At 45.7% G+C, this 16004-nt stretch overlaps 1 protein-coding gene across 1 annotated transcript; it reads left to right on the forward strand.

Annotated features, from left to right (window-relative positions):
- Window positions 1-433: 433 nt before the first annotated feature.
- LOC140418389 (uncharacterized) lies at window positions 434-2693 on the forward strand. The gene is made up of 2 exons (XM_072501864.1): window positions 434-1115; window positions 1246-2693. The coding sequence occupies exon 2, from the start codon at window positions 1577-1579 to the stop codon at window positions 2579-2581; it is 1005 nt and encodes a 334-aa protein (XP_072357965.1). The 5' UTR covers window positions 434-1115; window positions 1246-1576; the 3' UTR covers window positions 2582-2693.
- Window positions 2694-16004: the final 13311 nt, after the last annotated feature.

Consider the following 16004-nt stretch of genomic DNA (forward strand, 5'->3'; position numbering starts at 1 on the left):
TAACCAGGACAAAGGATAATGCAGTTTGCTGGCCAGGTTGTCTCCATTCTGAGCAATGTGGAATAAGCTTCTCCCAGTCATTGAAAATGTTGCCCCCTACAAACATGGCGGCCGCACATGCGCTCTACTGCACATTGTCCCGCATAAATATGTCGGTCGTTACCCCGAACCGATCACTGGAACCTCGCGGCCCCGCTCCGTGAAACGGGGGAACTAGGAAGTGATCTTTACGGGTATGGACTTGCACAACATGCTTAGAAACCTTCTCCACTCACCAGGCAGATCATCGCTCCCCGCGTTCCACAATATTCATCTTACCCTTTGTGGATCCGAGATAACAGCTTCTGGGCATCGCCATTACCCGCAGTGCGCATGCTTCAGACGAAGTCCCACCCACCCTCACTCACTCCGATTGGTTGGAGGACCAGCCTCGTCCGCTCACTTAGCCAGCCCCGCCCCTCTTTCTATTGGTCCGGAGCTTCCGTCAATCACTCCCCGAGTATTGTTTGTGGAGCATGCGCAGTGCGGTTCATGTCCAGGGACAGAAGCTTGTTTGTCTCATCTTCAGGCGGGAAGAAGGCGGATAAGCGGAGGCAGCGTCAGGGGCAGTGGGTGGGAGTGGAGGCCTCAACACCCCCAATAACAAACTAGCGGCACCGCCTCAACACCCAACACAACGGCAGCTGCCGCTTTCTCCCGGTGCCGGGCCCCAGTGGACAAATGTGGCTTCAGGAAGGAAATGCAGCAATGGATTTGGTCAGGAGAAATTATCTTCAACTCACTTTGCTGATCCTGAACATGAAATGAAAATGAAAATCGCTTATTGTCACAAGTAGGCTTCAATGAAGTTACTGTGAAGCCCCTAGTCGCCACATTCCAGCGCCTGTTCGGGAATTGAACCGTGTTGCTGGCCTGCCTTGGTCGTCTTTAAAAGCAGCGATTTAGCCCAGTGTGCTAAACCAGCCCCAGATCCTGGAGCAGGAGGAGAGAATGGGGGCAATTTCTATCCTGCTCTCACACTGATGGATTTGTTAATGCAGATAGTAGAATTTAAATTCAGTGAACAATCTGGAATTTAAAGCTGTACTCAGTATTAATGACCTTGAACCATTGTGGTGAGTTTATGGGAATGGCAAAATGTATGGGACTGGAATTTGCAGCTTTGGGAAATGAGAGAAACAATTATTCCCCAGAAACTAGAATTATCTGTTCTGAATTTCTGACATGTGTAAACTGATTTTACAGGGTTACAAGGCATGGATTGACAGAAAGGAAACTCAAATCAATTATCACATCGAGATCTGACAGTCACTCAATTCATCAGGATCTGAATGTTATCAGCTTTTGAATGTGGAAAGAGAAATGTTTGTCTGTTCTGTCTGTGGGAAAGGATTTCAAACATCATTGTGACTGGAAAAGCACAGCGACACACACACACCCGAGTGAGAGTGCTGCAGTGAACTGACAGGAAAGAGCTTTAACCAGTTGCACAGCCTGAAAAACACCACACCCTCACAGCGAGAAGAAACTGTACACGTGTTCTGTGTGTGGACGAAGTTTCAACTGATCATCCAAAATGGAGAGACAGAAGGACGCCGGCACCATTGAGAAACCGTGGAAATGTGGGGATTGTGGGAAGGGATTCCGTTTCCCTTCTGAGCTGGAAACTCATCACCGCAGTCACACCGGGGAGAGACCATTCACCTGTTCCGAGTGTGGAAAGGGATTCACTCGACTAACACATCTGACTGCACACCAACTTGTTCACTCTGACATGAGACCTTTTAAATGTTCCGATTGTGAGAAGAGCTTTAAAAACAAATTTAATCTTCTGACGCACCAGCGAGTTCACACTGGGGAGAGGCCGTTCACTTGCTCCGAGTGTGGGAAGGGATTCACTCAGTTATCCAGCCTTTTGACACACCAGCGAATGCACAGCGGGGAGAAACCATTCACGTGCACTGATTGTGGGAAGAGATTCGCTCAGTTATCCAATCTTCTGACACACCAGCGAGGTCACACTGGAGAGAAACCATTCACCTGTCCTGAGTGTGGGGTGACATTCGCTCAGTTATGCAAACTGTTGGATCATCAGCGGGTTCACACTGGGGAGAGACCATTCACATGCTGTGTGTGTGGGAAGGGATTCGCTCAGTCATCCACCCGGCTGAGACACCAGCGCATTCACACTGGGGTGAGACAGTTTATCTGCTCTGAATGTGGGAAGGGATTCACTCAGTCTGCCCAACTCACCTCACACCAACGTGTTCACTCTGACGCGAGACCTTTTAAATGTTCCACCTGTGAGAAGAGCTTTAAAGGCAAAATGGATCTGCTGATTCACCAGCGCAGTCACACTGGAGAGAGGCCGTTCACCTGTACCATGTGTGGGAAGGGATTCACTCAGCATTCCCTCCGGCTCAAACACCAGCGCAGTCACACCAGGGAGACATTATTCATCTGCTCTGTGTGTGGGAAGGGATTCACTCATTCATTCACCCTGCAGAAACACCAGCGAGTTCACAAGCGATTACAGGGGTTGGATTCTGATATTGCTGCTGTTAATCACATCCAGGACTGAACCATGTTCATTCTGACAGTTGGAGTTTGTTTCAGTTGTTGTTAATTATTCCTGTGACTCGGCCGGAGTTTAATATTCTGTATATAGATTAATTAAATTAGATTTGTGTTAATGACAGTGTTCCAGTCCTTGATTTCTGTCAGATAGGAGGAAACTGATTGATGTCCTGTTCCTGACTGTTCCATTGTTGTGTCTTTTCTGATTTGTTTTGTATGATGTGGTAAAGTAAAGAGTAAGACCAGAGAGAAAGGTAAGAATATGGGAAATGATAAACAGATTGTGGCAGGAAGAGACGGAAAGAACACATTTAAAATTACATCAGATAAACGTTACAAATATAATAAAAGAACAAAACCAAAGGCTCTGTAGCAAAACACAAGTAGCATTTGAAACAAAACTGATGAATTGCCAGCACCTATAGAAATAAGTAAGTACGATCTGATGGCCATTGCAGACATAGATTGGGACCTGAATTTTTTTATATTCATTCATGGCATGTGGGTGTCACTGGCCAGTCCAACATTTATTGCCCATCCCTCATTTCCCTTCTAAAGATGGTGATGAGCTGAATATTGTAATGCATGTGAAATTTAAGAAGGACAGAAATCTTGGAAAAGATGGAAGAGTGCCTCTGTTAATTGTTGATGGTGTTAGCACATTAGACAGGGATGACCGAAGTTCAGGAAACCAGGATGTAGGAATGGTTTGGTTTGAGATGAAAAATGGTAAAGGCAAGAATTTACTTCTGGGAGTGGTGTGCAGGCCTCCTAATTGTAACTACACAGGAGACCAGAGTTAAAAGAAAGAGATAATGGAAGTTTGTCAGAAAAGGTACAGCGATAATCAAGGGGGATTTTAGTAAAGTTATAAACTGGAAAAATCAGATGGTCGAAGGTAGCATAGGTGAGGAGTTCACAGAATGATTTTGCGATAGTTTCTACAATCAGCACATTTTGGAGCCATCCAGAGGGCAGTTTATACCAGACATCGTATTGTGCAACAAGGATGAATTGATAACCTCATGGTGAAGACATCCCCAGGTAACAGTGATCATAATTTGATTGAATCTGACATGCAGTTTGAGGGGAAGAAGATTGAGTCCAAGACGAGCAAGTTAAGCTTAAATAAGAGCAATTATTTTTATTTATTTATTCATTTTTTAAAAATTTAGGATACCCAATTATTTTTTCCCAATTAAGGGGCAATTTAGCGTGGCCAATCCACCTAGCATGCACATCTTTGGGTTGTGGGGGAAATGAGAGCAATCATTAGGGCATCAAAACAGAGCTAGCTAAAATGAATTGGCAAATGAGCTTGTGTGTCAGGTAAATAGAGATTCTGTGCCAGACATTCAAAGAGATATTTCATTATACACAGAATAGATATATTTTCGTGAGAATGGAAAATTCCAGGGGAGGACCCAGCATCTGTCTTTAACTAAAAAAGTTAAAGAAATATTGATATGGGCCAGGGTTTAAAAAGCTCCAAACTATTTCATGGAGTTCACCTGACCTCCAATAGTTTATCAATTTTGATTACGAGGAGCACAAGGGCCTACTTTTCAGGTGTTATTCAACAGAGGCCTTAAACACTTTCAAACAAAACAAAGATAATTCGATAAATTCAGCTAACATTTTATAAGCACACACACTAAGCATTTTTATCAACTGCAAACATAAATACCCCACACAGCTACAGTTCTCTCTCTCTCTCTCTATATATATATATATATATTTATATATATATATAACCCTTAATAACTTCCCTTTCAACTGTTTCAATTTGATATCAATATCCACTAAACTAGGAAAAATTATTTTACCCAAAACAGTAGGTTTGAATTCTTTCCAGAGAACAGTTATCACTTTTAAATTATCAAGTGATCTGGACACCTTTTAACATGCAGAGGGAGACAAAATAAACCTTCTTTGTCTGAATTCAGCTTTCAACTGTCTAAACCGAAAGTAAAACTCAGCGCCACAGCCCAGCTCCACCCACACAATGACATCACTGAAGCCATGTGATAATAGAACTCATTTCTTAAAGGGACAATCACATTACAATATCAATGTTTTTTAAAAATTATATAGCAGTGCAAAGGCAGATGACAGGTCAGAACATTTGGCAGAGTATAAAAGCACAAAAATATTAATAAGATGAGAATAATTAGAGTACCAGAGAAAGCTGGCGAGAAATATAAAGACAGATAGTAAGAGTTTCTATGGATATTTGTGGAAGTAAATAATTCAAGTGAGTGTTGATTCTCCAGAAAGCTAGTCTGGAGAATTAACAATGGAAAGTAAGGAGATGTCAAATGAATTGATCAGGTATTTTCATCAGTCTTCACTATAGAGGAATCACGTAACATTCCAGAAATATCCGTAAATCAAGAAATTGAAGGGATGGAGGAACACTCACCAGGGAAGTGGTAATGAGCAATGTTTTGAGTCTGCGAGCTAACAAAACCCCGGTTCCTGGCGGACTTCATCATCAGGTCTTGAAAGAAGCAGCTTAAAGAGGGAGTTGATACACTCTTTTCATTGTCCAAAATTCACTAGATTCGAGGAGGATCCATTAAATTGGAAAATAATAAATGTAATTCCTTTATTCACAAAGGGAGGGGAACAGGTGGCTGGAAACTACAGGCCAGTTAGCCTAATATTAGTCATAGGGAACATGTTTGAAGCTATTATTAAAGATGCAATGTCAGATCTCTTAGAAAAGTCAAGGCAATCAGGCAGTGTCAACATGGTTTTATGAAAGGAAAATCACATTTAACCAATTTATCAGAGTTACTTGATGGGGTCACATGACTGTGGATAAAGGGGAACGGGTGAATGTACTGTCCTTAGATTTCCAGAAAGCATTTGATAAGTTATATCAAAGGTTATTATAGAAAATAAAAACTCAGGATATAAGGGATAACATACTGGCATGGACTGAAGATTGGCTAACCAGTGGGAAACAAAGAGTAGACATAAATGGGTATTTTTGTGATTGGTTAGATGTGATGAGTGGTGTGCCACAGGGATCAGTACTGGAGACTCAACTTATTATAATTTATATAAATGACTTGGATGAAGTTACTAAAGGTTCTGTTGCTAAATTTGCTGATAACACAAAAAAAGGTGGGACACTAAATTGTGAGGAATGCAATACAGCCACATAGGGACATCGATAGGTTAAGCAAGTGGGCAAAGGCCTGGCAAATGGAGTATCATGTGGGAAAATGTGAAAATGCACATTTTGTTGGGAAGAATAAAACAGGCAGATTGTCCAAATGGTGAGAGACTTTTAGAGTTCTGAGATACAGAGGGACCGAGGTGTTATTGTGCATTAATAACAAAAGGCTAGCTTGCAGGTACAGCAAGTAGTTAGGAAAGCTAATAAAATGTCATTTGAATGTTAATTGAATATTTATTGTGCGGGGAATTGAATACAAACTGGGGAGGTTATGCCTCAGTTATACAGGGCATTGGTGAGACTGCACGTGGAGCACAGGGTACAGTGTTGGTCTTATTTTTTTTTAAAATCCAATTGAGGGGCAATTTAGCGTGGCCAATCCACCTGCCCTTTACATCTTTGGGTTGTGGGGGCGAGACCCACGCAGACACGGGGAGAATGTGCAAACTTCACATCAGACAGATCTCCTTATTTAAGAAAGGCTGTAAGACCATAAGACATAGGAGCAGAAGTAAGGCCATTCGGCCCATCGAGTCCACTCCACCATTCAATCATGGCTGATTTCAACTCCATTTACCCTCTCTCCATAGCCCTTAATTCCTCGAGAAATCAAGACTTTATCAACTTCTGTCTTAAAGACACTCAACGTCCCGGCCTCCACCGCCCGCTGTGGCAATGAATTCCACAGACCCACCACTCTCTGGCTGAAGAAATTTCTCCTCACCTCTGTTCTAAAGTAACTCCCTTTAATTCTAAGGCCCCCGGGTCCTAGTCTCCCCTGCTAATGGAAACAACTTCCCTACATCCACCCTATCTAAGCCATTCATTATCTTATACGTTTCTATTAGATCTCCCCTCAACCTCCTAAACTCCAATGAATATAATCCCAGGATCCTCAGACGTTCATCGTATGTTAGGCCTACCATTCCTGGGATCATCCGTGTGAATCTCCGCTGGACCCGCTCCAGTGCCAGTATGTCCTTCCTGAGGTGTGGGGCCCAAAATTGGTCACAGTATTCTAAATGGGGCCGAACTAATGCGTTATAAAGCTTCAGAAGTACATCCCTGCTTTTATATTCCAATGTTTGTTGGACGTCATTCAGAGAAAGTTTACGAGATTAATACCTGGAATGGACCTGTGGCCTTATGAGGAAAGGCTGGATGGGCCAGGCTTGTATCCTCTCCAGTTATGAGGAAAGGATGGATGGGCCAGGCTTGTATCCTCTCCTGTTATGAGGAAAGGATGGATGGGCCAGGCTTGTGTCCTCTCCAGTTATGAGGAAAGGCTGGACAGGCCAGGCTTGTATCCTCTCCAGTTTCGAAGAGTGAGGGGTGACTTCATTGAATCATATAAGACTCTGAAGGGTCAAAGCTAGTAGAATGCTTGCGCAGCAACTCAGGAGGAAGGAGGCGGCCAGAGAAATAGGCAGGGTAGTGGACGGTTTGGGGAACAGAGTGGATGACCCATCAGGACTGAACAAGGTGTTTCGAGAGTTTTACAGGAAGCTCTAAACCTCGGAACCCCCTGGGGAGCCGGAGGAGATGCAACGTTTCTTAGACGGACTGACCTTCCCAAAAGTGGGTAGGGGGCTGGTAGATGGACGTGGGGCCACGATCAGAGCAGAGGAAGTGCTGGGGGGCTTGAAGGCCATGCAGTCAGGTAAATCCCTGGGGCCAGATGGATACCCAGTGGAGTTCTACAAAAAACTTCTCAGAGATAGTGAGGCCGGTGCTGACTAGGGTATTTAACGAGGCGAGGGACTCTACCCCCGACGATGTCACAGGCTACCATTTAGCTGATATTAAAACGGGATAAAGACCCGGAAGCGTGTGGGTCATACAGACCAATCTCCCTGATCAACGTCGACGCCAAGCTCCTGGCTAAGGTCTTGGCGTTTAGAATTGAGGACTGTGTCCCGGAGGTGATCGGGGAAGACCAAACAGGGTTTGTGAAAGGCAGGCAGCTGGTAGCCAACTTGAGAAGACTACTCAATGTGATCATGATGCCCCGGAGGGCAGAGAGGTAGAGGCAGTGGTGGCAAGGGATGCCGAGAAGGCCTTTGACCGGGTGGAGTGGGACTATTTGTGGGTGGTACTCGGACGGTTTGGGTTCGGGGAGGGCTTTGTTGACTGAGTTAGACTATTGTACCAGGCCCCAAAAGCTAGCGTGAGGATGAATAGGACAACATCAGAGTACTTTAGAGTACACCGAGGGACCAGACAGGGATGCCCACTCTCCCCGTTGCTGTTTGCATTGGCCATAGAACCTCTGGCGATTGCCATGAGAACTGCGAGGTGGTGGGGAAGGGAATGATTAGGGGAGGGGTGGAAAACAGGGTATCGCTGTACGCAGCCGACCTGCTCCTCTACGTATCGGACCCGCTGGCTGGGATAGACAGTATAGTAGGAATATTGAGAGAATTTGGCAGGTTTTCAGGGTACAAACTGAACATGGCTAAGAGTGAGATGGTTGTAGTGCAGGCGAGGGGCCAGGAGAACAGGTTGAAGGAGCCACCATTTAGGATGGTCGGGGAAAGTTTCCGATACTTAGGGATACTGGTGGCACGAGACTGGGGCAGACTGCATAAGCTAAATTTGACTAGAGTGGTGGAACAGATGAAGAGCAAGTTCAGGAGATGGAATGCACTCCCGCTATCACTTGCGGGGGCAGTGTAGACGGTACTGGGCGGCCAACATAACCATGGTAAGGAGTTGGATGGTGGGTTCAGGGTCTATTTGGGGGTGAGTAGAGGCAGCTTCCTGCAGGGGCACCAGTTTGGCAGCCCTGGCCAGGGCCTCCCATCGCTCCCGCTGGCCAGGTGCTCCACCAGCCCGGTAGTGGTGGCAGCCCTACGGATCTGGAGCCAGTGGACAAAGCATCTAGGGAAGGTGGGAGCATCGGTCTGGTCTCCAATATGCGACAACCACTGATTCGCCCCTGGGAGTATGGACGGTGGATTCCGGGCATGGTGGCGGGCGGGGGTGGGAAGAATGGGCGATATGTTCTTTGGGGGGAGCTTCTCGAGCATGAGAGCCTTGGAGGAGAAATTCGGACTAGTAAGAGGGAATGACTTTCGGTACTTGCAAGTGTGTGACTTCATACGTAGACAGGTCCCAAAGGCGAGGAGATGGAGGAGGGGGTATGGGCGGAAGCCCTGAGTAGGATAAATTCAACTGCAACATGTGCTAGGCTCAGCCTGATTCAGTTCAAGGTCGTACACCGGGCCCAAATGACGGTGGCCCGAATGAGTACATTTTTTGGGGTGGAGGACAAATGCACTAGGTGTGCGGGAGGGCCAGCGAATCATGTCCACATGTTCTGGGCATGCTCAAAACTTAGGAGATACTGGGAGGGATTTGCGGATGCCATGTCCCAGGTACTGAAAACTAGGGTGGTGATGAGTCCAGTGGTGGCAATTTTTGGGGTCTTGGAAGATCCGGGGGTCCAGGAAGAGGGGGAGGCCGACGTCTTGGCCTTTGCTTCCCTGGTAGCCCGGCGACGTATACTGCTGGCATGGAGGGACTCCAAGCCCCCAAAGACCGAAGCATGGCTCTCGGACATGTTGAGCTTTTTAGAGCTGGAAAAAATTAAGTTTGCCTTAAGAGGATCTGTATTAGGGTTCACCCGAAGGTGACAACCATTCATCGAATTCTTCGCGGGGAATTAAATGTCAGCAGGGGGGTGGGGGGGGGGGGAGGGTTAGATTAGAGTAGAAACGAGGGATAAATAGGCGGGTACTATTTATGAGAGAGGATTGGTCTTTTGCACTATATTTCTGCTTTGTGTTGATATTTGCACATTACTGTACACTGTAACTGGTTACAATGCCAAAAAATACTTCAATAAAATTGTTTATTAAAAAAACGACGATGAAGGGTCTTGACAAAACCGGATGTGTGGAGGATGATTCCTCTTGTCAGAATCTAGAGTCACTGAATATTTTTCAGCCGGATGTAGTATTTTATCGATGGTGGGCGGCAATGTGGAATTATATTCCAATCTGATCAGCCATGATGGTATTGAATGGTGCAGCAAGGTCGAGGGGCTGAGTGGCCGCCTCCTGCTCCCAATTCCTGCGTCGCCCTGCCTCGTCCCCTTCTCCTTCCATTGGTCCGGTGCTACCGTCAATCATTGCCTCAACATTATGAGGTGTCAGGTGAGAGGTCAGTGTCGGGGGGCGGGGTTTACAAATACCCAGTGCGGCCCCAGAGCCGAATGTGAATAAATTAACATTCTCCACTCTGTCTATCCGCCACTATTGGACATGCGCAATGTGGCTTCGATTGTTGCATGGCGTGGACTCCGGTAGCCGCATGCGCAGTGTGGACTCCGGCAGCCGCCGCCGGGAGATCATTTGGTTTCCGCGATTAGACAGAAACAGCCGCTTGTGGCCGGGTAATGGAGGTGGCCGAGTGGGTGCTGAGGCTTCATAAACACCCAGTGCAGGACTCAAAACCCAAATAAGACCCGATCGGTCCCGTGTTCGCACCAAATGGGGGCCGCGGCAGCCGAAAGGCCCGAAACCATTTCAACCAAATGTAATAATCTGCAGCAGGGCGCATGCGCGGTGCTCCTTGTCCTGTCAGCAGGAGGAGAGAATGCTGTGAATTTCTCTCCTGGACTGACAGGGATGGAGTCTGCAAACTTCTTTTACAGGGGCTTAGAAGGCGAGGATTTGCACACAGAAAACTCAAATCAAGAGAAATGTTTGTCTCTTCTCAATGTTTGATCTTGGACTGACAGTGTGATGACTTCTGTTTACAGGACGTTGGAAGAGCAGAATTTGAAGACGGAAAACACAAAACAAACATCAGATCAAAATGTGACAGTCACTCGATTAATCGGAAACAAAATGTAAGTCTGTGGCAAAAATATTCAAACGTGTGTGACTGGAAACGGGGATGAGCAATATGGAGAGATGAAGTGAAATGAAAATCGCTTATTGTCACAAGTAGGCTTCAAATGAAGTAACTGTGAAAAGCCCCTAGTCGCCACAATCCGGTGCCTGTCGGGGAGGCTGGTACGGGAATTGAACCGTGCTGCTGGCCTGCCTTGGTCTGCTCTAAAAGCCAGCGATTTAGCCCTGTGCTAAACCAGCCCCAGATCTGAAAAGAAAGGTGAGAATTTTAAATTGATTTGCTGTTTAACCAGGAGCCTGTGTTGATCAATGAGGACAGGGTGATGAGTGAGTGAATGGAAATTAGTGTAGAGGACAGAGGCAGCAGAGATTGGGATAAACTCAAGCTTATCACAGGTTGAATGTCGGAGGCTGGTCATGAGTGTGCAGGAATAGTGAAGTCTCGAGGTAATAAAGGAGTCGATGAGAGTTTCACAAATCTGAGACAGGATCAAGTCCAGTGATGTGAATGAGACAGAAACTCCTTCGAGGAGCTGGCAGAGATTGTGGTCTGAAACTCAGCTGGCGGCTCTGAAGATGTTAAATGGACTGAAACGTTAACTCTGTTTCTTTCTGGACAGATACTGCCCAATCTATTGAGTTTATTCAGCATTTTCTATTCTTATTTCAGATTTTTAGAATCTGGTAGCACAATGGTTAGCACAGTTGCTTCACTGCTCCAAGGTCCCAGGTTCGATTCCCGGCGTGGGCCACTGTCTGTCTGAAGTTTGCATTTTCTCGCCATGTCTGCTCCCAGACTCCAAAGATATGCAGGATTGACTGTGCAAAATTGCCCTTAGTGTCCAAAAAGTTTAAGTGGGGTTCCTGGGTTAGAGGGATAGGGTGTCGGTGTTGGCTTAGGTAGGGTGCTCTTTCCAAGGGCTGGTGCAGATTTGATGGGCTGAATGGCCTCCTTCTGCACTGTAAATTCTATGACTGTATTTTGCTTTTATTTTAGTGAAGTATTTTCCCATGGTTATGAACAGCCTGGGTCAGCCTCGCACTGTTTTCATGGTGAAGTGATGGAGTCAGTGGGTCGGGAGTGGAGTTTGTCGTGGGAACTGAAGACAGTGACTCAGATCTTTCCATATTTAAATGGAGGACATTTCTGTTAACCTAGTACTGGATGTCAGACAAGTCAGGATGGTGTGACTTGGATTGTAACTTGAATATGATGCTGTTCACATACGCCTGCCACCCTGGTCTTTCGAGGTGGTGGAGGTTGATGGTTTGGGAGATTCTGTCAAAGTTCTGGCTGAGTTTTAGATATATACAATCCACTCCCTCATGCTGCTCCCACCTCTCTCTCTAAAGGCGAGTTGTCTTGCATCGGCCCAGACCACTGACTCTCTTCCCTGAAGGACATTAGTGAACTAGTAGAGTTTTTACAACAATCCAGCAGTTTTCATGGCCACTTTTCCCTAGTGCCGGCCCCACAAATGACCAGATTCATTCAGCTCAATTTCACAACATGCCTTTGTGTTTTTGTGGGCTCTCTCTCACTCCTTTTTCTCTGTTTTAAATTAATTTCTCAGGGTATTAGGAAAGCATTTGCAGCCAGGAATCTGAAACCAAACATCACATCAGGTCCTGACAGTTGCTCAATTTTTCATAACCTGAATATCATCGTATTTTGAAGATGGAAATAAAAAGCACAGTTCACAGTGAGGAGAAACCATGGAGATGTGGAGACTGTGGGAAGGGAGTCATTTACCCGTCTACACTGGAAACTCATCGACGGACTCACACTGGGGAGAGGCCATTCACCTGCTCCACATGTGGGAAGGGATTCACTCAGTCATCCGACCTGCTGAGTCACCACCGAGTTCACAGTGGGGAGAGGCCATTCACCTGCTCTGTGTGTGGAAAGGGATTCACTCAATCATCCAACCTGCTGATACATCATCAGCGAGTTCACACTGATGAGAGACATTTTAAATGCCCAGACTGTGGAAATGGCTATGTAAATTTCCAGGAACTGGTATACCATCAGCGTGTTCACACTGACGAGAGACCATTCAGATGCTCTCACTGTGGGACTGGGTTCAAGAGATCAGCTGCACTCACTATACACCAGCGCACTCACACTGGGGAGAGGCCGTTCACCTGCTCCGAGTGTGGGAAAGGATTTAATCAGTCTTCTTCACTGCGAACACACCAGCGGCTTCACGCCAATGAAAGACAATTTGTCTGCTCTGAGTGTGGGAAGGGATTCACAGATTCATCTAACCTGGTGACACACCAGCGAGTTCACACTGTGGAGAGACCATTTAAATGCCCAGACTGTGGGAAGACTAAAAAAATTCTGGGGTTCTGATGCACCATCAACGTGGTCACACTGATGAGAGACCATTCAGATGCTCTCATTGTGGGGCAGGATTCAGGCAATTATTTGAGCTTGTTCTGCACCAGCGCACTCACACTGGGGAGAGGCCGTTCACCTGCTCCGAGTGTGGGAAGGGATTCAGTCAGTCATCCAATCTACTGAGACACCAGCGAGGTCACAAGCAACTACAGTGATGGAATTTGGTTGTTAATTACATCCAGGACAAAACCATGTTTTCTGGGGTCCAATTATCGGGTTTATATCTTGCTTACAGCCAAATAAACCAACTTTTTAGCATTGTATTAAGCAGTGTGTTGAGTCTTTTTCCTATCTCAAACATGAATTAGTTCCTTTTGAAGTGTTCTCCCTGTCCCATCTCTGAAATCCTCACCTCCAACAACAAGCGAGGAGCTGATGGAGCTTCTTTGTCACTGAGATGGAGACAATCTGACCAGCTGCCTCTGCTGCTTCCCTCCCACTAACCCACCGCGGGCAGACTTTTGTTTCTGAGCCCTGAGCTCACACCTTTCTCCAGTTTCTCTGCCATCTTCTCTCGTGCCCTCTCAGTGCTCATCTTGTCCATGAGACCCACATTCTGCTGTATTGACCCTATTCTCACTGAACTACTGATCACCCAACTTCCCTGTTTTACCTGATAATGTCAATGGGTCTCTCTCTTCTGGTACTGTCCCTCTCACCTTTAAATCCACCATCATCACCCATCTTAAAAAAGGATCTGTCCTCGGCCCCTCCTATTTCTTATCTATAAGCTGCCCCGAGGTGACATCATCCAAAAGCACCGCGTTAGTTTTCACATGTACACTGACAACACCCAGCTCTACCTCACCACCATCCCTCTCCATTCCTCCACTGTTACTAAATTATCAAACTGCTTATCCCACATCCAGAACTTCCTCCCATTAACCTTGGTCACAGCCATTATCTTCAGTCACCACTATAAATTCCATTCCCTAACTCCATCCCTATGAGGTAATACTGGGATACAGTTCCCTGTGTTTGTCAAGCCAGGAATGTTTATTTCTAAGCAAGAGAGACACACACACACAGCTATTCCTGTAATCAATGCATTTCTGAAGATTTTATTAGGTTACAAGATAGTGATTTCTTACAGATCTCCCCACCTTCAGGAGGGATCATCCTTATTGACGTCTCACAATCTGATTTCTGATTAACCCAGCTATTTCTAAACTACAAGCTTATTTTCCAAATTTCTTGTTACATTCCATAGATAATATTCTAAAGCTGCTGGAATGATCAGAATCAGCAACACAAACCCTTGAGCTGCCACCGAGAATAAATGTAAATTTTTTTCCAGTAAATTGCGATCATTATTGACTAGATTCATCCCCCCCGCCCCCGCACACCATCTCTCACAATTCTAAATTATTGGCATCGTAAACACACCTGGTTGAAACAAAGGTTCAGGAACTAACTTCAAAGATTCCCCGGTCCCTCTTCACCTGCATCCACATTGTGGATATTTTCCAAATCCAGATTTGAGATCTCTCTTCACTTTAATTTTACTCCCTCTGATAGATGCCAGTGTGTTTAATTCTGTCCTGATTGTTTTAAAGTCAGATTCTCTGTGCAAGATATGTCAATGTCTTGATAACTTAAAATGCTCTGTCATTTTTTAAAATAAATTTAGAGTAACCAATTATTTTTTTCCAATTAGGGGACAATTTAGGGTGACCAATCCACTTTCCCTGCACATCTTTGGGTTGTGGGGGTGAGACCCACGGAGAAAAGAGGGAGACTGTGCAAACTCCACACGGAGTGTGACCTGGGGCCGGGATCGAACCCGAGGCCAACACTGGATTTGCGCATGCTCCAAACTCCATCCGTACGCCTGCGCAGTGGTGTCTAACTAAGTAGCCGCACTGCGCATGCTCTACATTGCAATTCCCGACTGATTGACGCCATCTCCGGTCCAATAGGAAGAGGCGGCGGGGCTGGAGGACCGGGTGGGAGCGGCTGGTCCTCCAACTAATCAGAGTGAATGAGGGGCAGGGCTGAGCCTGGATCTCCCTCATTGGCTGAAACTCTGCATTTTGAAAGCAGACTTGTCTCAAACTCCAGGAGAAAACTGGACCTTTCTGTTTGTGGCTTTAAACAGATGAAACCCTGTGGGTGTGGAGCAAACATTTCAACATTTGTTACTGAAATGTGGCAGCAGGATGGAATAATTCACAGGCAATTTAAGGGCTGAGTTGGAGAGTTAACTGGGTAGAAAGCACATGTCACCATTAGAACTGGGAGAGTCCCTGGTTTCAATAAATTATCCGGCAGAAAGGTTGGGACAGGTGAGGAAGGTTAACAAGAACAAAGGAAGCTGGAAAAACTCAGGTGCTCTGCCAGCATCTACCGTGAAAGAAACAGAGTTAATGTTTCGAGACATGGAACCTTCGTCGGAACAGAGGAAGTTTAATACTGTTAATACGAATTCTGTATAGCATGCAAGACTTTTCACTGTAAACTAATACATGTGACAATAATAAATCAAATCAGCATTCAGAAAAGCATGAATGATAGATGAGGAACTGATCTTAAAGACAATCTCTTGTAGTTTGTCTGGAGGAGGATGTGATGAGTCAATTTTAATGGGGTTTTACATTTGTTCATGGGATGTGCACATTACTGGATAGACCAGCATTCATTGGCCAACCCAAATTGTCATTCAGGTGATGGGGGCTGCCTTCTTGAAGTGAAAATTTGAGGTTACTATCAGGTCACCCGTGATCTTATTAAATGGCAGGGCAGGGTTGAGGGGCTGAATGACCTACATCTGCTCCAATGTTTGTATGTTCACTGCAGTCCATGAAGCGGGGGGACACCCAAAGTGCTGTTAGGAAGGGAGTTCCAGGATTTTTACCCAATGGCAGTGATAGAACAGCGATATAATTCCAAATCAGGATTGTTTGTGACTAGGAGAACTTGCAGGCGGACGTGGTCCCATGTACCTGCTGCCCTTGTTCTTTAGGTGGTAGAGTTTATG

This window comes from Scyliorhinus torazame, chromosome 5 (assembly GCF_047496885.1).
Source record: "Scyliorhinus torazame isolate Kashiwa2021f chromosome 5, sScyTor2.1, whole genome shotgun sequence".
NCBI classification, from domain to species: domain Eukaryota; kingdom Metazoa; phylum Chordata; class Chondrichthyes; order Carcharhiniformes; family Scyliorhinidae; genus Scyliorhinus; species Scyliorhinus torazame.

Coding starts and splice junctions, on each gene's coding strand:
- LOC140418389 (XM_072501864.1), top strand. CDS start 1,577: ATGGAGAGACAGAAGGACGCCGGCACCATTGAGAAACCGTGGAAATGT.